This window comes from Vitis riparia, chromosome 4, assembly GCF_004353265.1.
Source record: "Vitis riparia cultivar Riparia Gloire de Montpellier isolate 1030 chromosome 4, EGFV_Vit.rip_1.0, whole genome shotgun sequence".
Taxonomy (NCBI): domain Eukaryota; kingdom Viridiplantae; phylum Streptophyta; class Magnoliopsida; order Vitales; family Vitaceae; genus Vitis; species Vitis riparia.
Window position 1 is genome coordinate 805,727 of NC_048434.1, and position 22,999 is coordinate 828,725.

A 22,999-nucleotide genomic window follows, 5' to 3' on the forward strand; every position below is an offset into this window, starting at 1 on the left:
ATAAGTTTAAGATCTAATTAAATTATGCCCACTCCATTATTTAAATCAAAATAAAGCAATTTTAAACAAATTTCATTTGATTTATTCATTTCGGCACAAACATAAATTAATTTTTCAATAGTTGATTATATTGCGCAGGGGTGTACGAGTGCTTGTGATGGACTTGAGCACATGGGAACACAGGATCTGAAGAAAACAAATAATGAGTGCTTTAACGGAGTGAACTGAAGACAGCGAGACGCCCACGTTTTTCTGCCTGGTTTTCTCAAAAATTATGGAAACTGGGAATGTCTTGTGTGTGAGTGCTCAAACATTAAAAGTTCACACAATCCGTACATTATTCATACTTATTATTGGATTAAAGTCAAAACTTCTTCTGACAAGTCTCCTTTGATTCAGATTTTACGTGGTGCGTGTTTTTTCAACTAAATTTGATTTAAAATGTGATTAAAAATATATGGAAAAATGTTAAAATCTTTTGCTAAAAAATATTTTAAAATAATGTTAATTAAAAAAGTCCAAAAAAAAATTATTGACATATTTGACCATGTTCTAAAAACGATTCTTAAAAAACAGATCTTGAATGCTTTTTTTTCAAAAAATAAAATTTTATTAAAAAAAATGATTTTTCTATTTTTTTTTAAATATTATATAGGCATATATCATATAAAAGTTTCAAATATAGTTTACATTTTTTTAATTATTACTTACAATATTTTTTATGAATTTGTTGTGGGAAACAATCTGGTCTCGCTTGTTCTCAAAAATATATTTTTTAAGTTAAAAAAACAAAACAAAATTTTATTTAAGAAATAAAACATAGAAACAATATTTCTTAAGTTGCCCACACTCAAACTTCTAAGTTTGGGATTTTATAAACGCATACCAAGCACAGTGAAATTATTTACAGCCTGATCACTTAGCTTCATTACAATCCAAGTTTCATGAAGGAGATGTTTTTTTTCCTTAAGGCTATATTTACACTGGAGCAACCAGTAGAAGCAGCATGGATGTGTACAATAAGGATATAATATGTTTTCCATATATAGAAGCTCACAACCTGAAACAGAACATATCCAATGAATCGGGTACTGATTAGTCTCTGTGTTCTGCTTTCATCAGGCACTGAATCCCTTGTCAAGAGAGCTCCATGGACCAGGAGGAATGGTGACACAGGCTTGTGCCGATGCCTCGGCCATCTGCTCCTTTTCGATGCCAGCATTGCAGATGTTGGCGATGGAGCGCATGTGCTTCATCCCATACTGGGATAGGGATCCACAGTGTGCCTCAAAAGTTCTCACCTGCATCAGAGCAGGCAAAGAAGATCGGGTTTTTGTTCAATTTTGATGGTGACTAAAAGTGGCTGTGAAGGGGGGAAGCTGGGAATTAGGAAGATTACCAGTGTTTTAAGGCAGTGCCAGTCGTCAACAAGAGGCTGCCCTGCAGGCCGGACAGTCTTCAGAACCTCAGAACCTTTTTTCATTCCAAACAGAAGCCTCCCAACGAGTTTTATGGCATGGTCTACATGTGTTCTGTGAGACATTGCTTCAAGAAACTGCTTCTGAGCTTCAGCTTTCCTTGGAGAGCCTTCGGGAGCCTTGCGGAACTGTTAAACATAGAAAAATAATGAGGTGGATATTCTTCTGCAATGCATCAGTTCCTTCTCATTATAGTCATCTAAAAGCATGAAAATTTTTATTTCTTGCTGAACCTTCAACCTACATGTCTTTTATGATTTAAAGCATTAACTTGCAGGGTCTTTCTACTTCCTAGCCTACTCTCAGCTATTCTTTTGGTACACACTAGTGGTCCTTGCACTGTCACCTGTTGATCCTATTCTTATGCTGTTCCATTGCCTTCAAGGAAAGGTAATTTCCCGAAATGGAGCATCCCTTTCCCCAAGGAAACGTCTTGTTCTGATCTGAATAAAATTGCTAATTCTTACAACTATAATTACTCCGGTATGATAATGAAGAAGACAATCCCACCCAGCCATGGATATTTCCAGGAAAGAAAGCAATACATTCAAAGCAGTGGGGATTTTTAGAATTGTTTCATTACTCTACTTTTTTTCCCAAATGCAACCTTGAGATTTTCCATTATTTTCCGTTATTAGTATCTCTTCTAATGCTTCCACTCACCCAATATTCATTTCCCCATCCATCCTGATCACACCAATCTTAATCATATATGAAAAACTATTTTCATTCTTAGTCTAAATCTAGAGCTCAAAACATTCAAGTTGTACAAAAAATTCAGTATGGGAGATATAAAATGTAGCAGACAAACCTTGTCCCAGAAATGAACAAGATCGGCATCACGCTGGTTAACAGCCTTTGAAGGTAACCTCAAGGAGTTGTTGTCCACAAAAGTGTAGTTATCATTTGCAGGATTTGTACCCATATACAGAACAAGCTCTTCCTTGTTGAGACTTAGATCACCATATTGCATGACATGGGAGCCATAAACAGAATTGTCATTTGCAGTCCTCTTTTTAACCTGAAAAAGCCAGAGAGAAATCATGATATTGATGTAGTAAGCAACAAGCAAGGGTGTATAAACAACAATAGCAACATCTAGGAACTTTCCCAACTAGACCCTCCTTCAAACACAAACATTTTTGTCCTTGTGTCCTCATTAATTGCCTATGTGAAATGAGTTTAGGTGTGCTCCACCACAAAATTTGTGGGAACATTCGCAGAAAGAAGTCGTTTTCCAAAACGATAAGACTCTGACTAAAAAGCTCTTACCAGTTCATACTGCTGCCTCAACGTTTCAGTCCGCAGGTTGTGCACGTCACTGGTCACATCAACAGAAGATTTAGATTCTTATGAAACACTAGTAATTGAACAAGGTAGGTATATCCTATGAAAATTTTCATCCTTCAATATAAGAAAAAAGACCAAAATGAGGGCGACTGGATCAAGAAAAACAAATCCCAGATGCTGATTATAGCTCAGGAGAAAATGGCAAGATGCAGAATCAACAACACACATTTACCCATCCGCTTGCATTACATACACAAAATACATGCATGCACTCAAACATTCAGATGATTTTATAAATAAGCCAAACCAGAACAAAGTCTTGGCTTTATTTTTGAGAAAGTTCCATATCTGCAGCGGTGATAATTCCTGGTCTTTAAAATGATCCTTACAAAGGTGCTTGGATTTCCCATCTTCAATAGAACTTCTAATAATATGTTACACATACCTGTCCTCCATCCAAGCAACACTATACAAGTCACCCAAGCAGGTTTCATATTCTGGGGGAGGACTAGGATCCTCTCCTGGGCAATAGGTTCCCCAACTGCTTTCTTCTGCATTTGAGGCTGTGGTGGCATAGATATTCAGACCTTCAGGAAGAAGGCCCTCGAATATACTTCCAGATTCACAAGCTTCAAGATAAAATACCTACAGGTTTAAAAATACAATCATAAAACTTATATTTGATCTAAGTGAATATAGACTGCATCTAGAATAGGTTTGATTTGGGATTTACCAAGCTATTATAGGTACCAGAAGCATGCTTCTTCTTTAAGACTTCGATCAGATCATTAGCATAAAGGTAAGGACTAGTTGGCATACCTGACAAAAAATCACAATATGGACTTTATGCAGTTAATTAATCATTCAGAAAATAATTCTTCAAAATTAAAGTAATGAAAGGATCAGTAAACTGGAATAAAAGAATAGCAACTAAAAGCGTAAGTTCAGAATTTTTTCAGAGAGCTATTTCTGGGGAGCTACTAACCGAGCACCCCAGGACCTCCATGATCAGAATAGTATATGAAAATATGATCATTCGGACCACTGTCCAGAACCTTCCCACTACCCCCTGAAAGAGCTGTTTTGTTGCCAAGGATAACAGCAAAAAAGTTATCAACAGTAACATCTTCTCCAGTATAGTCCTGCCATGATTAAATCCATAACAGGAGGAAAAAAGTAAGTTTAAGAAAATAATAGTAAAAAATTGAACGTTTTGCCAGTGGGCTAATACCTGAAGGAAAGAAAAATACCTTTGGTACACCTTCATAAACATCTTCACCATGTGGGCTGTTTATGATGATTCCAGGCCTAGGGTTCTCTTCATTGAAAGAGATGTCATCATACATGAAAACAATGATGTTTTCATCTTTCAATCCACCTTTCTTCAAGAGTTGATAGGCATGGCAAATATCAGCCTGAAAAGAGGAAAACCACCCATTAGCTCTACACAGTACAGGAAGAAGTCATAGAAATTTATGATATTAAACCATAGCTATCACATGGACTACTTAAATTTCAATCCCCTCACACCACTTTTAACTTTAGACTCCTCCCACTCATTGGAAAAAAACCTGAAACATCCATTAAATACCTATTTTGAACAATGAGCAGTCCCTACTTCTATTCCAACATTTTCCATCACATGGTCCATGACTCCATGATTTCCCAGCCTAGTTTTGACACGGAAACAAAAAATTGTATTGTCAATGTCAGAAGCCTAAGCACTTTGAATGTAAAGCCCACAATAGTGGAACCTATCAAACCACTTGCTGGGTATGCCACTGGCTCGAAACTAGCTGCTTTGATTGAATTTCTGAATAGGCTACTTTAAAAACTAAAATTCGAGATAAAAGAGTTGCTCCCAATCAAGAGAAGCATTATATGTAGAGTTCGGATTCTTTTCTTCAAATTTGTGTTTTGTTCTTCTATCATTTCCCCCTTAATACAATCCTCTGACCCTTAAACAACACCAAAATTATAGAGCATAAATTTGATTGAAAAACAGTATGATTCAGCACAAGAAGGAAAAGAAAATGATTGAATGTCTAATGGCATGATTGTCATAATACATCCAAAATCCAAGGCCCTTTTTCCTCCAACACTGCTTGCAAGAGATGTGATTTAAAAGATATGATTGCATGGAATGAGTAAAATAAAGAATACATCTAACAGCTAAGTTTTCCATTGGGGGGCCTGCAATGAGTAAAATGAGAAATCTATTTGACATTTCTCAGACATGAAAAAAGGAATATCAAGTAGCTTCCCAATAATCAAAGTGAAATAAATTCAAACCAGAATATGTTTTCTAAATGATAATTAATTCATCCAAGAAAATATGCACATATTAGCATGCTTTGCAAGTAGTTTCAGATCACAGACAGACATGCTTGTTAGACTAAAAATACAAAGAAGAAGTCCCTTTCTCCATCTTTGTTTCACATAATTAGGGTAATTAGGTCCTGTTTGGCAAAGTTTTTTTAATAAGTTTGAGACCAATTCTTACGGCCATGCCTGGAAACTGTTCTCAAGAACAGGTTTTTGTTTTTGGTAGCAAAAAAAAGCATGAGATAAATTGTTCCAAAAACAAATTTTTGAAAATTGTTTTAAAAACATATTATTTTCTGATAGTATATATTTTAATTATTTTCATCAAACATAAGCACTGCATATAAAAATTATTTTCTCTGTGTTTTTAACTGTTTTTAACTGTTTTCTAACTTAGAAAACAGTTTGTTTTTTTTTTTTAACTTTTTCAAAAACATTTAACCAACAAGCTCTTAATATCCTAAAGACAAACCTTTCCTCTTTTCGTTTGCTGAGGAAATATCGAAAGACAAACCTTTCCTCTTTTTGGTTGCGAAGGAAATATCGAAAAATGATAGATTTTGAGTCCACTGATTGCTGCTATTTTTGTTTCTTAAAACTGAAAAACTCAGCTCCACAAAACCAAATAATTACACTGGCGATTTAAGCCTAGTTCAGTGAAGTATTTTCAGTTTCAACAGGTGATAAAAATAAAAATTTTATAATCCAGAATTTTGAATTCCTTTCTTTTTCCTGTACTTTCTCAGAAACCATTCAGAACCTAAAAGTTAGTTAAAATCATAAACCCATAGAAAAAAACACTCAAAAATCATGAATCTCACCAATGTTTACTGTTTTAACTCGCTGTATCGTACAAACAGAAAATATATTACCGAAAAGAAGTGCAATCAATCCCTACTTGAAAAACCCAAATAAAAAAATTAAATTCATGCAGATAAATTAAAAAAAAAAACACCTTCATCCCCCAATAAATCAACCAAAAATATACACTATTAGTATCATCTCAAAATCCAAGAGTTAAACTTAAAAAAAAAATCATATATATGTATATATATTCATAAAGCAATGTAAATAAAAACTTTGACTTCAAGCAAAGAGAATCACCTGGTGCCTGTAATTCCAGTAACCGTTAGATCCAGCTATCAGAACCGCCCATCTGGTCCCGGCAGATTCGCCGCCGACATCATCGTCGGCAGCACCACCCGGGCGGAAGAACCTAGAAGCTTCGGAGGGTAGAAGGAGGCCATTATCTCCGGCGAAGTGACGGCCTCCAGCGACCAAGGTGGAAAGCGCTAGAAGTGCGGCGACGACGGCCGGAAAGACAGTCATCGGAGCCGATAGGATGAATCTGATCGGAGAGACGGTGAACAGAGACGGATGGAATGGTAGGAGGAGATTATAACTGGGAGGAGTGGTCCACGTCTTTGACTTTTCCTAATTAAAAGGATGCCTAGCTGAATCTGAACCCTCCACGTAAGCATCAGAAGAGAGTGGGTGGGCCCATCGTGCATCCTTTTGTTTGGTCGGTTAAGCTATTCATACTGATTGGCGGGGTGGGGGCGTTACTTTTCTGCCTGTGTGTGTTGTTTGTTTGTGTGATAAAACGTGTTCAAAGGCCATGTTTGGTTATTAGGAAATGTCAAGAAAAATACAAGGAAAGGTAAAAAATAAAAAAATAAAAAATAATGAGAAAAAAATAAATTTGAATTCAATAAATTATTTTTATATATTATTCAAAATTAAATTTACTTATTTGATCATTTTTATAAAAATTTAAAGTATTAAAATTAAAAAAAAAAAAGGAATTTGGTTTTCCTAATAATGATTTTTTTTTATTCTTATTTTAAAAGAATACAAATTATTTATTCCAACATTTAAAATATGACCTGTTATTTTCCAACTTAGGGTATTATGGTAATTTTCTTTTTTCTTTTCTTTAAATCAAGGTTATCTATTTTGTCATTGAAGCTGTATCTTATCATTATTTGTCTTTTTCAAGTCTTATTTTATATTTTGTATATATATATATTTTAATTTTCATTGAAAATGAAGTCTGATGGCACATGTTCATAAAAAAACAAAAAAGAAAAAAAAAAACCAAAACAATTCAAAAAATCCAAGCATTTTTTATTTTTCTATTCAAATGTAAGACAAACTCATTAGAATTTAGAGTTTGATAAATTACTAAAGATGGAGTTGGACTTAAAAGACTGATTTTAAATTAATTTAAAATATGTCATTTAATTTTTATTCTAAGTATTAAAGTTGTTGGATAAAACTTAATTATTTTTTTAAAATTATTAAATTAATGTAATAATTCTCGTGGGAATGTAAAAAGAATTGAATTTGATTTAAATCTAAATAGAGCTTAATGTTATTAAATGTTTAAATAATTTATATTTTATTGTTTGCATATTTGTTTTTTAAATTTATTTATTTTTAAATATTTTGATTTGATATGATTAAAATAATATTATTTGAAAAAAAAACCTTTAAAACGTAATTTAACATATTTCTAAATATTCAAAAATACCATGATTTATTTATTAGTAAAAATTACATAAGAATTAATGATTCTTTTTTCAATATTATTGATTCTAATAGATATTGAAATGAACATGAATTATGTTATAAATTTTAATTAAAAAATTATTAGCATTGATAAAAAAAAATACTATTGTCAATTTGATTTCTAAATATATTTTAAGTCAAATCAATCCCCAAACAAGAAATGAAACATCATTTGATAGATGAATAAAGACGACGGCACGCGCTATGATTGATTAATTTCACATGAAAAGTCGTTTGATAGATGATTATGATTAGAATTATTCAACCATTGATCTCCAAAACAATCTCATAAAGAAAAACTCGAAAAAATAAAATTTGTTAAGAAAATTGAAATGAATATTAAAACAAGAGACTGGTTTTACTTTAGAATTTGTATGATTTTAAAAAACATTTATAATATAAAAACGTTTTTAAGAAAATACTAGGTATTTAACAAAATTTATAATGTGTTTGGCGATAATTTTATGAACTGTTTTTAATCTTTTTTTAATATTTAAAAATTTATTATTTTTTAAGCATTAGAAATATTATAAACACTTCCGAAAATCATCTTCAAACATACTCTTATAAAGTACTTTAAAAAAAATTAAAATTACTTATAGTGTTTTTTTAATAAATATTTGATAGGTGATTTTCTAAAAAAACACTTCTAACAAAATCATTTCAAAAGTATTCTAAGAGTCCGATTGACAATAATTTTAGAAAGTATTTTTAAATTTTTTTTATCATTTAAGTGTTAGATAAACTAAAAAAAAATTAGAATTACTACCAAACGCAACTTAAGAGTCCATTTGGTAGTGATTATAGGAAGTGTTTTTAATATTTATAATACTTGAAATTTTTTATCATTCAACTATTATAAATGCTAAAAACGCTTTTTAGAATCACTCATAAATGCATTTTAAATCACTTTTAAAGTAAACGATTTTAATAAAAATGTTTTAAAGTGGATTTGAGAATGTTTTTCTTGAAAATGCTTATAATAAAGCGTTTTATGTGATGTCCCACATTGGATAGGGGAGAAAGATCCTGACACTATATATGTAGAGACTCCTCTTAACCAAGTAGACGCATTTTAAAGTCGTGAAGACCCCCTTGTGCCCAAAGCGGACAATATCTACATGGTTGGGTGCGGGTCGTTACAAATGGTATCAGAACTTTGTTTGGCTCCTTAAGGGGTGTTTGTCTGTTTGACTCCACAATCCCATGGGACACAACAAGGACGTTGTGTCTACATGGGGGGTGTTTATGATGTCTCACATCGGATAGGGAAGAAAGATTTTGGCGCTATATACGTAGAGACTTCTCTTAATCAAGTAAACGTTTTTTAAAGCCGTGAGGGCTCCCTTGGGCCCAAAATGGACAATATCTACATGATTGAGTGCAGGTTTTTACAAAATCAGATGATGTCATTTTGAGATTTAAGACTAGACTTTGTGTCCCAAATGATGGAGACTTAAGGAGGGAGCTTTTGAAGGAAGCTCATTGTTCTAGGCTTGCAATCCACCCAGGAGGGACAAAGATGTACAAAGATTTGAGACAGAATTATTGGTGGTCAGGTATGAAGCGAGATATTGCGCAATTTGTGGCTCAGTGTTTGGTGTGTCAACAAGTGAAAACTGAGCATCAACGACCAGCAGAATTTTTGCAACCACTTTCTTTTCCCGAGTGGAAATGGAAACATATTACTATGGATTTTGTGACAGGGTTACCAAGGACTTTAGGGGGCAATAATGCAATTTGGGTGATTGTTGATCGATTGACAAAGTCTACTCATTTTCTGCCTATGAAAGTCAATTTTTCTATGGATCATTTGGTTTCTCTTTATATTAAGGAGATTGTGAGAATGCATGGTGTACCTGTTTCTATAGTATTTGACAGAGATCCTCGTTTCACTTTTAGATTTTGACATAGTTAACAGAAAGCATTAGGTACTAAGTTGAGTTTTAGTACTGCTTTTCATCCATAGACCGATGGTCAATCAGAGACGGTAATTCAGGTTTTGGAAGATTTGTTGAGAGCTTGTGTTTTGGACCTAAAAGGTAATTGGGATGATTGTTTGCCCCTAGTGGAGTTTGCCTATGATAATAGCTTTCAAGCTAGCATTGGTATGACACATTTAGAGGAGTTGTATGGTAGGAGATGTTGGAAAGAATAAACTTTTGGGGCCTGAACTTGTGCAGTTGACTGTTGAAAAGGTCTCCTTACTTAAGGAAAGATTAAAAGCAACATAAAGTAAACAGAAGAGTTATGCTGATAATCGCAGATGAGATTTGGAGTTTGAGGTGTGAAATGACCGTCACGCCCTTGGAGTGGATCTTGGGGTGTGACAGAATGGTATTAGAGCCGATCCCCAACTCTGGTGTGGGGGTTTGTTTGGCTCCGTAAGGGGTGTTTGTTTGTTTGACCCCGTAATCCTATGGAACACAACATCCTCGTTGTGTCTGCATGGGGAGGGGGGTGTTTGTAATGTCACACATCGAATTGAGGAGAAAGATCTTGATGCTATATATGTAGAGGCTTCTCTTAACCAAATAGACCCGTTTTAAAGCCGTGAGGGCCCCTTTGGCCCCAAAGTAGACAATATCTACACGGTTGGGAGTGGGTCATTACAAATGGTATCAGAGCCGATCCCCGACCTCAGTGTGGGGGTTTGTTTGGCTCCGTAAGGAGTGTTTGTTTGTTTGACCCCGCAATCCCATGGGACACAACGAGGATGTTGTATCTGTATGGGGGGTGTTTGTGATGTCCCATATTGGATAAGGGAGAAAGATCTTAGCATTATATATGTAGAGACTCCTCTTAACCAAATAAACGCGTTTTAAAACCGTGAGGCCCTTTTGGGCCCAAAGCGGATAATATCTACATGGTTAGGTGCGGGTCGTTATATTTTCTCTAAAAATATTTTTAAGTAAAATGTTTTCTCTAAAAAAAAAAATTAATAAGTAATTCTTTAATAAATAATTCTACCAAAAAATTTTCAAGTGTACTCTAGAGCACTTTTAAAATAAAAATATTTTAATAAAAAAGTTTTAAATTGCACTTGACAATGCTTTTCATTGAAATACTTATAATAAAATCATTTTCTCTAAAAATATTTTTAGATATTTTTTATATAGAATTCATGGAAATTAGATATATCTCTCAATTTGTTTATTTATTTTTACTATAGGGGTGATGCTGACTTTTAAAAGAGGTTGTGTTGTTAATAAAATAATAAATTAAATAAGTGAAGGCTGGAAGGTTGGAACAGGATGTGTTGTTCAAATAATAGAACAATAGAAAGGATTGTAATGGCTCACATGGGTTGAAGTGAGTGAAATAATTCATTGATAGTGAGATTTGGCGGTGGCGGCTCCATTGAAGCCATAAATGATGATGGTGATGTGATCTTGATCTTCATAATAATAATAGAATGATATTTTAGTTAAAAATAAAAAATAAGGCACTTCATGAAGACAAATAATAATAATAATAATGTTAATGCAAATAATTTTTATTGGGAAAGTTGTGTTTATAGGCCCTTATATGAAAAATATATAGATTTGGAAATCCATGTCACTGAAATATGGATTTTATCTATTAATAACAAAAATATTATTAGTTACATACACTATTTACTGTTCGTATTCCTATTTCCGAAATTACCTTTTTTTTTTTTTTTTTTTTCTTTTTTTTTTCTCCTTCCTTCCACCGCCCCCCTTCGTTTTCCCGGAAAATTATGCCGCCGCCTCCCCCTTCGTTTTCCGGGAAAATTCTGCACCCCCCCATTCGTTTCCCCGAGAAAATTCATCATCCGGGAAAATTCATCCTCGTGATTTCTGAGAAAATCCATCCAAAACCCCCAAGGAAAACCAAAAAAATTACTTTTTTTTTTTACTCCCCGTGTTTTCTGGATCTGCTCGCCCCTCCCTCCATTCGTTTCCGAGAAAATTCATCCTCGTTTGATTTCCGAGAAAATCCACCCCCAAGGAAAACCAAAAAAATTGCTTTTTCTTTTGCTCCCTATGTTTTCCGGATCTGCCGTCACCGCCCCCCCCCCCCCCCCCCCCCCCCCCCCTCTCTTCATTTTCCGGGAAAATTCATCCTTGTTTGATTTCCGAGAAAATTCATGCAAAACCCCAAGGAAAACAAAAAAAATTGCTTTTTTTCCGCCCCCATTCGTTTTCCGTTTGATTTCCGAGAAAATCCATGCAAAACCCCAAGGAAAACAAAAAAAAATTGCTTTTTTTCTGAACCCCTATTTCTTTTTCCGGGAAAATTCGCCCTCGTTTGATTTCCGAGAAAATCCATGCAAAACCCCCAACTCAGAAATCAAACGAGGATGGAAACGGGGAGAGGGGGGTTGAGCGGCAGAGGAGGGGGAGACACAGGAGAGAGGCCAAAAAAAAAAAAAGGAGGGTAATTTCGGAAATAAGAATATAAACAGTAAATAGTGCATGTAACCAATAATATTTTTGTTATTAACATGTAAAACCCATATTTCATTATATGGGTTTCCAAATCTATATATTTTTTATATAAGGGCCTGTAAACACAACTTTCCCATTTTTATTTATGTTTATGTTGGGTGTGGATCAAATCTTTGAGAGGCTTCTTGGAAGGTAAATCATTTTATAATTTGTTATTTACTTCGATTTACAAAATAAATCAAATAATATTTTTTTGAAGTATATATTTCTCGATTTACAAAAATAAATTGAGAATATCATATGACTTGTTCGTGGCCTTAGTCCATAGATGATAAATTGTTGATTTTCTTTATTTTTGATGAGGTAGTAATATAAAATAAAAAAACATTATGATGCTATTTTTCATAATATACTGTATAATAAAATATTCATTTTTGAAAAAAATATGTATCAATTAATTATTTAGAAATAACTTCAAATAAATTTTAAAAATAATTTTATTTTTCAAATATCTAAATTTAAAAAATTACTTTTAACCTTTCAAAATTACTCCAAATGGACTCATATAAAAATATATTTTACATAAAGTTATTATATAATCAAATCATATTTAAATCTAGTAAAGTTTTCACATAATACCTATGGGGTTGCTTTTCGAATTAGTTTTGATTTTCCCACAAGTAGAGTTAAGTGAACATGATCCAATCATAAGAAAATTAATTTTCATTGAAATTAAATTAAATTAAATTATTTTATTGAAATTTTATAAAATATAAGAAAATAATATGGTTTCTCTAAAAAGGAATTCTTTTAGTATTTTCCTTAATTTTTTTTTTTTCAAAAATTTTCATGAAAAGAAAAATTGTTAACATTTTTTTTTCTTTTCTATCTCTTAAATAAAGTTAAGAAAAGTTCGAAAATTGACATTAAATAGTGCCAATTTGAATTTCACTTAAATTTTATCATAGGAAAGATGGATGACAAGTTGGGATTAATTAGAATGCGATTATGAAAATTTTTAGTTTGTAGTTAATCTCAATTTTATGTCACATTATTAATTATTGTATTAAGATTATTATTTTAATGATAAGATGATAATCTACCACATAAGTCACCTAATAAATGAATGAAATTAAAAAAAATGTTCAAAACATTATTAATGTGAATTATTAATTTTAATTACATAATTTTTATTCAACTGTCAATGGTTTCTATTTGTGATTTTTAATTTTTAAATATTAATTTTACAATCTCAATTTCAATTAAAATTAATCTCAATTATAATATTCATCAAATGGATCTAATTAATTATGTTTTTTTTTATTATTAAAATTAAGAATAATTGGCACATAGAATATTCATTTACCAATTGGGGATAGGAATATCCTCGACTCGTCCAAGAAAAGCCGAGCGTACGATATCCAGCTATCCAAACAATCCCTACTTTCTTCATCACCCAATTAAAGACCCAAACCATCATAGCCCGCCGATTCCAGAGCTCAGACCACAACCAAACACGCCATATCTGGGCACTACTGCCTGTTGCCATTAAGGTTCCACTCCTTTATTCTGTTTCTTCATATGCTAGGATTTATCGAATCACTGAAAAAATTAGGGTTCAGTCGTCACTTTCTAATCACATAGTACCATCTGTTTGGTTGCTGAGAGAATTGAGAAAAAGAAAAGAGAGTTTTCTTTGTGCCGTGTCCTGGAGAAATAGTAATCTGAAATCAAAATTTTGATTTTCTTCTCACATTTTCTCAGACACCCAAACGGAGCCGGGATGGACGATTGACTGGTTTTTTTGGTGGGCGGTTTATTCTTCTGCGTTGGGCGCACTGTTTAATTATAAAATTGCCAAGTGACCTGATTGTTTTGAAGGCAAATTCTATTGAATTATATAACGAAATGCTAGGTTTTTATATATATAAACGTGTGTTTGTGTGTGTGATTGTTTTGGTTGCTGGATATGTTCTACTGAAAATTGTATTTTATGAGGGTTTTGGCCTAAATCTGGAACCATTGATCATGGCAACCATTCCCTGTAATGTCCTGATGTTATGCTGTCAATTTGAATTTGTTTCTGCTTTTAGAGAATTCTTTTGAGCAATATAATATAGTTATCTCTGATGTACATCTCTATTTCACCCATCTAAAAGGGCCTAAATAGGATTTTTTTAAAAAATTTTTTAATTTAAATTTTAGATATTGTTAACTTCTATGATTTGTACATTGCAGGTGTTTCATAAATTTGGATCTCTCTTTTTTATTTGTAATTATGTTTCAGTCTATAATTTATATATTTCAAATCTTTGCAGTGTGGGTGTTTCTTCATGGAGGGAGGAGACAGCATATTAGAAGCAATATATGAAGAGGATGACTTAGAAGATGTTGAGATGCTTGATATAGAAGGAGAGCATGTGGATGTGGAAGAAGGAGAATGTGTGGATGTAGAAGGAGAGTTCATGAAAGAGAATTCACAAAGCGAATTGGAACAAAGCAGTGGCCAAATTGTGAATACGGTGAATCAAGATGCTTGCAGTAAAAACCGCAGACGGAGGCAAAATAAGAGGAAGAATAAAAGGAAGAAGAGTGGTTCAGTGCCGAAAGTCACTGACATAAACAGGTTCTATTTTGTCAAAGATTGTCATGTTTTATTTGTAGGAAAGGAAAAAGCTTTCGCTTGTTATTAGTATTATATTCTCTGCTTGCAACCAATTACTTATCATGCAGGAAACCTGAATTTACACATTCCCTCTTGTGGATTTTAGTTGAAAATCTAATTAAGTATAGTGCATTTAGTCAATTTTTTAAAGTAAAGTAATATTTGTGTTGAGTTCATGAATAAGATACAAAGAAGAGAAGGTAGAAAGTCGAAGTGAAGTCAAAACTTGAAATCGAACTTAGCATAAGCCTTATGCCAACCATATCTCATCATTTTACTACATAGTTCATAAGGCCATATTTAATGTCATGGGTCACATGTTTTTTTTTCGTAGATAAGATATACATAACTTGTGCCATGTTTTATGGTAGACTATCACATCTTTTCTCATAACCTCTATCCACATTCTTTTTGGCCTCCGGCCCTTGTTGTATCCCCTTTCAATTTAAGACAGATCACTCAATTCTGGTAGCTTGTGGTCTTTGTTCCATATTATCAAATCATCTCTACAGAATCTTTCTCATCTAGTCCTTATTATTACCCATAGAAGTCAAAGATTCTAATGAACTACTCTATCTTCCCCTCCCATCAGTAATTTCAAATTTGAAATATTCACTCTTTCTATTGAGAAGGGAAAGGGAACTTGTGTGTGGTTCTGAGTTTCTTCTAAATTCTGTTCTTTGCAGGTTTGTTTTAGATACATGCAAGCGTCTGAAGGAAAAGAAATCATACCTGGTCTGGACTGCTGTGGGTTGTCTTGGGGTATCTGCATTGAGTGATCTTGTCAAAGAGGTAATACTCTCATCTAATCTTGTGTTTATGAGAGTGGATGAAAATAGAACTTTCTTGGCTTACTTTGTATGCGAACTGAAATGTCGTAGACTCCTAAAGGAAAGTTAATGTGATGGATACTAACTACTAAGACCATGATGCGAGATTCTATTGACCATGATCAAATTTAATGATACCCCTTTGGATGTAATTTGTTTTATGGGCTATAGTATGAGCTTAATGTTTCTACCACTTTTAATTTTTGTTAGGAGGATATTATCAAGCAAATAAATCTGATCTCAAAATGGATAGAAGATATCATTCAGATAAACCTCTTGCATGTTAAATGGCTGTTGAACTGGATTAAAAATGTAAGTGGAACTCCAGTTTACAAATCCATTCATCTGCATCAACAATAAATGCTACCGTTGTTTACAAATCCATTGGACAAACATTGCTTTTGTCTCCAAGTTTGTGGCTGCTTTGTACTGCTTGTTATCTCTTCTTGGAAGGATTTGTTCTCATGTTCATGATGTAGTTGTCTTTCCATGTGATGTTGTGAACTTGCAATTACATTCTAACAGGGAAGACATATAATTTAACTTCCTTGAAGTTGCTAATTATTTAATTTTGTTGTGTTTGCCAAAAATTCTAGATTGGGAAAATTCAATTTTCCTGATGCTTCATCCTTCCAGTGACCCTATATTGCAGATGCCATTTTTGAATCATATCAAATATGGGCTATGGTTGTCTGTCTCAACGTGTCTTATAAGATGTCTGAAGGTACCTTCTTGTGCACATAATTTCGTGGCCATTACAATCCAGCTATATGCTTTATTAGACCTTTGTGTGCTTCATGAACTTCTCTCCATCACCTATTTTGTTATATATATATATATATATATATATTTGTATTCCCTTTTTAACACCTTTAAGTTTGTTACTTGTATCTGTCCTGACCTTCACTGGTACTCCTAAAGGTTGGTCTGATCTCATGATCCCTCTGCCTCTTACTTCATTCCTCCTAATATGGAAAATATGAGAAATAAGTTGTCTTTTGTTTTGGTATAGAAAAGTAAGATTCGTTTGGTTCCTGCAAGTAAAGGTGAGAACTTGGGTTTGTAATTGACTTTCGACCAGCCGAGAGCTGACAATTCTTATTCACTCTGTTTAACACCATAGTGCCTTTCCTAATTTCTGATGCACAGTATTGTTTCCCTACCCTTGCAGATGTCTCTTGCAGAGTCATTTTTTACTGCTTCTGATCCTGTGGATCTCTGAGCTGAGATTTCCCCTGGCTGAACTGCTTCATTGTTTCCTGTTGGTGTAGGTTAATTTCAAATGGCTTGGTGCATTCTTTTTTAGAGTTTTGGCACTTCATACGAGTAATATGTTCCTATCAGAAAAAGGATTATGGATAGGAAAAAGTATCATCTCAATTTTCATAGGAAAATTCATTCACAAAGTCTGGTCTTCAGATAAAAGTAGACAATTTCACAAATTCAACCATTAAAATTGGATTGGACAGACTCCATCGTAATAATTTGGAACAAAGGTTTTGGCCATTTCCTACTGCCAATTAAGGACCCTATGTAAGATATATAGTGTAAGTTCTCATTATATTTTTAATGCTAGTGTTGTCTCTTGGGCTTTTTTTTTTTTTTTTCCTATTCCTTCTTAACTTCTGTTAATTTACTTCTCCTGCTTCAATTCTCCTATTACCCTTCAATTGGAGGTCTTCTTAATTTTTCCATTATGTGCAAACACACTAATCTTACAGAATCAACATACCTATGGTCCAACAGAAATCTTCTTTTATGTAATTGGTAGGAATTATTTTCATGAGGTATTACATCATATGCTTAGAAACCATAACTACGAATTTACACAAATATATATTTGTGCAATGATGTAATGGTTAATAACCGGTGATCGAATGAAAGTCAAACTTCTTTCATTGATAGCTATGAAGAGTGCTGATTGATATTAGTGTTTTACGCAAAGCTCTGATCCTATGTATAATTGCAAGGGAAAGTAATATTTGTTATAAAGCATGTTTGGTATAGTAACTTGTGTTAGATGTTTGTATGTTTTCACATTTCAAGTATGAGCTGTTGATTTCTTTTGTCAAGATGGAATTTAATTCATTTTGAAAATGTCCTACCCCTTGTGATATTCTCAAAATGTAAGGTTATTTTTTAAATTTTAACACATCTTTAAATTCTTTATTCTCTGCTAGATTCCTTTTACTGTTGGAATATCTGTGATGAAACATAATACTTGCAGGTGGATGCAATTCAAGCTTGTGGAGGTCAGATGACAGCTGATGGCAAACGCTCTAGAACAGGGGGTGGCATATTATGGAGCATAATCAAAGTACGGGATCCTAATGCCTACAAAGAAATAATGAAAAGAGGGAAGGAATTTGAGGTGTGTAGCCAATCAGTTTTTAGCAATTAATCAACAACTTTTATGCTGCTGGTATTCCATGCATATGCACGTGTTATATTTAGAGCATATTTCTTAATAGGAGATGTGGACCCTGGAAATATTTCAAACTGGCCCCATTGGTCATGTTCGGAGCAAGCAGATGAACAATCCTGATAGAGAGAACACTTTTAAGGGTCCATTGGTAATAGGGAAAAAAGATGCTAGGAAATGTCTTCTGAAACGTTCCCATCTTGTTACAAAATGCCGACCCTGAAAATTAATTGTACATGCATTTTACAATAGCATTGAGGCCTATGCTTCCAAGTTTCAATTTCCATTGAAACAGTGGGAGACTAGTTCTGATTGAAGAAACGCAGGAGTGCACTACATCCCTTATTCATCCTGCATTTTGGAGTACTTCAATTGTAAACATGAACATGAGTTCTGGGAAGTTCTGAGTGAGATTTTCTTTTATTTTCTTGTATTATAGAATGCTACCTCGGGATAGATTTCAAACCATTCAAGCTGGTGTTGTCAGTTCACTGCTATAAAACAAGGGCCAAGTAAATTGGGAAATAATTCAGTGGAGCTTTGACCTATCAACTTTGAATGGCTCTATGCTCAGTGCCTTATCTCTTAGGTATCTTACATTCTTACTTTTGGCTTTACATGATATTTGCCCCTCTATTGAGGCTGCAAGTTAGTCTGGTCATGCTAGGAATACCCATCAATAATTGGTCCATCTCAAAGAATTGAGTGGCCTCATATATTATATGGTTGCTAGTCTATTCTTCTGATAAGTCTATTTTACCTAACCCTTATCCTAAATATTTGGGGCTTTAAATACCAAAACAACATGGGGCATTCCCTATCAACATGAACTAATTTCAGTTTTGGGTAAATAAATCTGTTTTTCCTTTGTGCTTCATCTGGGATTATATAAGCATATTTTAGTTAAACGATAAGCCATTATGTCTCTTTCACCCCCTTTATCACTCTTATTTTTTATCATTCCTGTCATGCTTGTAGTTCCTTCAAGTTGAGCCACAATGCCATTCCAAAAACAGTGACACCTTAAGAAGCCATTCCAACAAGGACAAAACCTTAATCATTAATGGGTGTCAGTAGCAAATTTTATTTTGTATTCTGCTCCATGGGGACCCATATATTTTGCCCACTTTAAGGTCTCCATCTTTTCTGTTGTCTTCTCAGTGCCTCAATTCATGGATTTCAAAGCTTTTTGCCATCCTCATGTTCCCAAATTGCATTACATCATACATTTTAATTTTAACTTTCAAGTTGTAGATTATAATTGCTGTTATATTATTTGCCATTTGCAGAAGCAATTCAGGCAACCAAACAGTAAGCAACCACCAGCGCAGAACAAAGAGGCATCTTCTCAAAATATTGTCCATACATCCATTGATGATACTGCAACCAACGTTTCAGATGGTTCCCAGCTTACACCTCCAGTCCAAGATCAACTTGAACAACCTAATGCTGAAGGAAACCGTGTCTCTGTTCATAATAGGATGAGGGTACCTGTTACATATGATGACTTGCTTGTGGAGAATCCCAAAGATGATTAAACGTGATTTTTGGAGCGAATTGGCTTGGGGTGGATCCCAAAGAGGCTTTGTCATTTCTTTGGAAGTTTCTTGACAGACCCTGATGGCAGTGCAGATACCTTTCTAAAGAAGAGAGAGCATATTTTTTCCTCTCTTTAAAGAGATTAAGATTTTGTCCTCTAGCTTTACAGCAATATATTGGTTTGTTTTAAAAGAATTCTTCTAGTGGCACTGTGGCTTTTCTGCTTCTAGTTCTCGAGTGCAGGACATGTTGCATTCGGGTGTTGGAGCTGCGGGAAGAAACCGCATCTAGCAATCAGTTCTTTGTTTTGATGTTGGATGGGGAGGCGGGTTTTGTTGGGAGTCGGGAGAGATGTGGGAATTTCTGATTTAAGATTAATCAGTTGCAGTTATTCCTTCTTATGAAGTGTTTCTTAAAAGAAGACTTAGGTCCAAAAACTTACTTGAAAAATCACTTATTCAAAATATATTGACCTGGCTAGAAAAGCTTCAAAGCTGTCTCTGTACCCAAGAATTGAATTCAAATTGTTAACAAAAATTTCTTATGATCTCCTAGTTTTTCAGCCAGGAAGCCTTTCCAAGTTGTCGACAAGGTTTATATCAAGACATGATGTGGTACACATCTATGGAGGTGCATGGCATGCTAAAATTTAGGACTGATTTTGAGAAAGTGTTGTAGTGTTTTTTTTTATTTGATAAAATCACTTTTTTCAAGCAATAATTTTTTTGTTATATAATATATTTACCAAAAACACAATCAAAACATTATTTATTTATTTTTTATATTCAAGTACTAATTGATTCTCTTTAGAAGAATTTCTCCAATTAACGAGCAATCAACAAAATACTGTATATAAAAGCACTTTAACCAAAATCACTCCGGATTGGGTTTTACATCCTAATCTATACATTGGTGCCTTCTTTTCAGTCATATCTTCAGCCTGCATCATTGAGATAACTTCAATGCCCAAATTATTATCAATTTTGCTGTTCTCCTTTCCTGACTATTGCAGTGAAAAAGAGAGGAAATCCTCAACTGGGAGGATTGCAGGCTTGAAGCACTTGCTGCCTCTTCTGCAAGAAGAGGCAGACCACAGTGCAGTCATCCACCTTTGAAGAAGGGAACTTGTGCTTCCATGCAGCAGTGGCCGCATCCACCACTGCTTTTGCCGCCTCCTCTTCACTCTCTGCTGACCAAACTATCCCTGCAACTTGGCTGTTACTCAGCACATCCCACACCTGAATCAAAACAGAGTATGAAAATGATCAACATCCTTCCCAAGAGTTAACACAATCTTTATTTTGTTCATGATTCTAGAGCTGATATTTCAATGAAGTTGGCCTTACCCCATCAGTTGCTAGAACAAGAAACTGGTCATTGGAAGCTAGACGGCGATATGAGATATCAGGGATGGCGATTATGCCATGGTTCTTGAGCAGGAAGTCTCCAAAAGCTCGAGACATGGCTAGGCCAGGTGAGTCCTCATTGGGCAACCACACGCGCTGAATGTGCGGCTCTTCCTTCAGCGAGATCACTCTGCCATTGCATTTCCTTATTCGGTCTGCCTCCACTGCATAGCCAGTGATATAGTTTCTAAGAAATATGAGAACAAAAGACGGGAATTGCCCAGAAGGTAAGCTTAATCAAAGATCTTACTGGGCAGGCCAGGCTTCAAATCAGTAGTTAACTGAACAGCAGTGACTCCATTCTCAGTAATTGTCCCTAAAACCGCTCTTGAATCGCCAAGATTAGCTATAACAAGATCGTCTCCCTGAAAAAAGGTTGAAGTGAATTGAGTAATTTATTTGAGAAATGATTTGTTCAATTCACTTTCTTTGTTTTTTTTACCTGTTTTACTATGACTACAGCAGTGGTTCCACTGCAAGAGCAGTCCAAATCCTCTTGAAGCTTAATCTCCTTGTCCATCACCTTGAAAGCTCCAACACAAGCCTCTTGCCATTTCCTGAAAATCTTGTTTGGCATCACCATGCCATCTCTTCTTTCCTTTTGAGTATGCAAATCTTCACCCTTCATTGCAGTATTCGCCTTTAAGAGCGTGTTCTTTTGGTTTAGCAGCAATGATGGTAAGTGGTTTCTCACAATTTTGCTCACTATGTGACCATTCTTTCCATGGCCGTCAAAAACTCCACAGAAGGCTCCATCTTCCATTCCATAGCCCTTTCAGAAGAAAAAAAAAAGTTTGAAAACAACTATACTATATACTCCTCTCAACATGAAGAATACTCTGGATTATATCAGTAAAATTCATAGAAGAACAAGCTTTGATCATCATTTTCCAAAAGAAGACAAAAAAGATGGAACATATCAACTAACCTGATGGAGGATGGCAGCATCTTGGTTTAGTCCTTTGCTTCCTGGCTGAGAATGAAGAGAGCCAAGCCTCTGAATTCCTATAGAAGCAGTGGAATCTTCAAAGAATACCACATTCTCATGGCCATCTTCAGAGTCTTGAATCTCTGAAGATACAGTGGATATGCAGATTCCCATCTCAGCAGACAAAACACCAAGTTTTAAAATCCAAGTCTCCTCAAGCATAAATTTAAAGACCCCAAAAAACTATATTATATGCAGAAGTGGCTCCCAGTGTGCTCAAAATAACACCTTGGTTCAATAATTCACTGTTTTTTTTAATGTTGGGTATTATTCTAGGCTACCCCAGGATTCACTTAAAGGGCATATGAGGTGTACCCATGTAGGATTAACTCTTCAAAAACAACTATTTTCATTGATTCAAACTAAATTCTGCATCTAATTTACGAGGGCCATAAAATTCAAATAATTCAAACTTACTGTCCCTTTTTTCTTTTTTCTCTTTCATTAGGTGAAATAGTGATTGAAATGTGTGAACAGTGGCAAAGCAGGTAATTGCAAATGGGTGTTTGGGCCCTAGGAAAAAAGAAAAGAAAAGAAAAGAAAAGGAAAAAAAGGAGGGTTGACCCTTGATGCAGGTTGATGCATACTTTACAGGCAAGGGAGATAGGAAAAGTGGCAATTCCAATTGGGTGAGAGTCCCTTAACAGTTTGGACAAAACCATGAAAAGATGCAACCCACTGTCAAGCATTACAAATAATTTATTAGTAATCATAGTGTGATTAAGGGTTTATAAATGGGGATTAAACCCACATTCAATCCATCCCCACCTATTAAAGTCTAAAGCTGACAAGTCAATCAAATGATCCTGACCATAAAACAAGTGGACTTTTTTTGGGTGATTAGGATCCTTCTGTATAGGTTCTGACTTTTCCCATATCTGTGGGGCTTCTTAAGATAGTCCCATTTACTATAGAATATGTAAGTTCTATAGTATGAAGGAAAATATTTTGGGAAGAAAGCAAATGGGAGTATAAGAAAAGACTCTTTCAAAATGAAAAACTTTAGCCGCTCATGAAAGGGCAGTAGGGCTGAAAAATACTCAAAAACTATGCCATCAACAGACGTGATGATG

At 34.3% G+C, this 22,999-nt stretch overlaps 3 protein-coding genes across 6 annotated transcripts; 1 reads left to right on the top strand and 2 right to left on the bottom strand.

The window, feature by feature from the left end:
- Positions 1-831: 831 nt before the first annotated feature.
- On the bottom strand, positions 832-6,478 carry LOC117912824 (vacuolar-processing enzyme-like). The gene is made up of 9 exons (XM_034827557.1): positions 6,198-6,478; positions 4,019-4,183; positions 3,754-3,910; positions 3,502-3,587; positions 3,214-3,413; positions 2,751-2,799; positions 2,290-2,499; positions 1,400-1,606; positions 832-1,301 (listed from the first exon to the last, which is right to left on the bottom strand). Exons 1-9 carry the CDS (start codon positions 6,420-6,422, stop codon positions 1,119-1,121), a joined length of 1,482 nt encoding a protein of 493 aa, XP_034683448.1. The 5' UTR covers positions 6,423-6,478; the 3' UTR covers positions 832-1,118.
- A 7,064-nt stretch (positions 6,479-13,542) lies between these two features.
- LOC117912524 lies at positions 13,543-19,950 on the top strand. 4 transcript variants are annotated; one of them, XM_034827130.1, is made up of 6 exons: positions 13,543-13,629; positions 14,395-14,702; positions 15,428-15,533; positions 15,782-15,883; positions 17,799-17,942; positions 19,283-19,950. In XM_034827130.1, the coding sequence occupies exons 2-6, from the start codon at positions 14,410-14,412 to the stop codon at positions 19,529-19,531; spliced, it is 894 nt and encodes a 297-aa protein (XP_034683021.1). In that variant the 5' UTR covers positions 13,543-13,629; positions 14,395-14,409; the 3' UTR covers positions 19,532-19,950. The 4 variants fall into 4 exon arrangements, with proteins under 4 accessions (XP_034683021.1, XP_034683023.1, XP_034683024.1 ...); XM_034827132.1 differs by lacking the exon at positions 15,782-15,883 and adding an exon at positions 16,224-16,295; XM_034827131.1 differs by lacking the exon at positions 13,543-13,629 and adding an exon at positions 13,656-13,883.
- Positions 19,951-20,335: 385 nt separating this feature from the next.
- On the bottom strand, positions 20,336-22,040 carry LOC117912523 (probable protein phosphatase 2C 72). The gene is made up of 5 exons (XM_034827129.1): positions 21,867-22,040; positions 21,381-21,710; positions 21,189-21,303; positions 20,879-21,102; positions 20,336-20,770 (listed from the first exon to the last, which is right to left on the bottom strand). The coding sequence occupies exons 1-5, from the start codon at positions 22,038-22,040 to the stop codon at positions 20,564-20,566; spliced, it is 1,050 nt and encodes a 349-aa protein (XP_034683020.1). The 3' UTR covers positions 20,336-20,563.
- Positions 22,041-22,999: the final 959 nt, after the last annotated feature.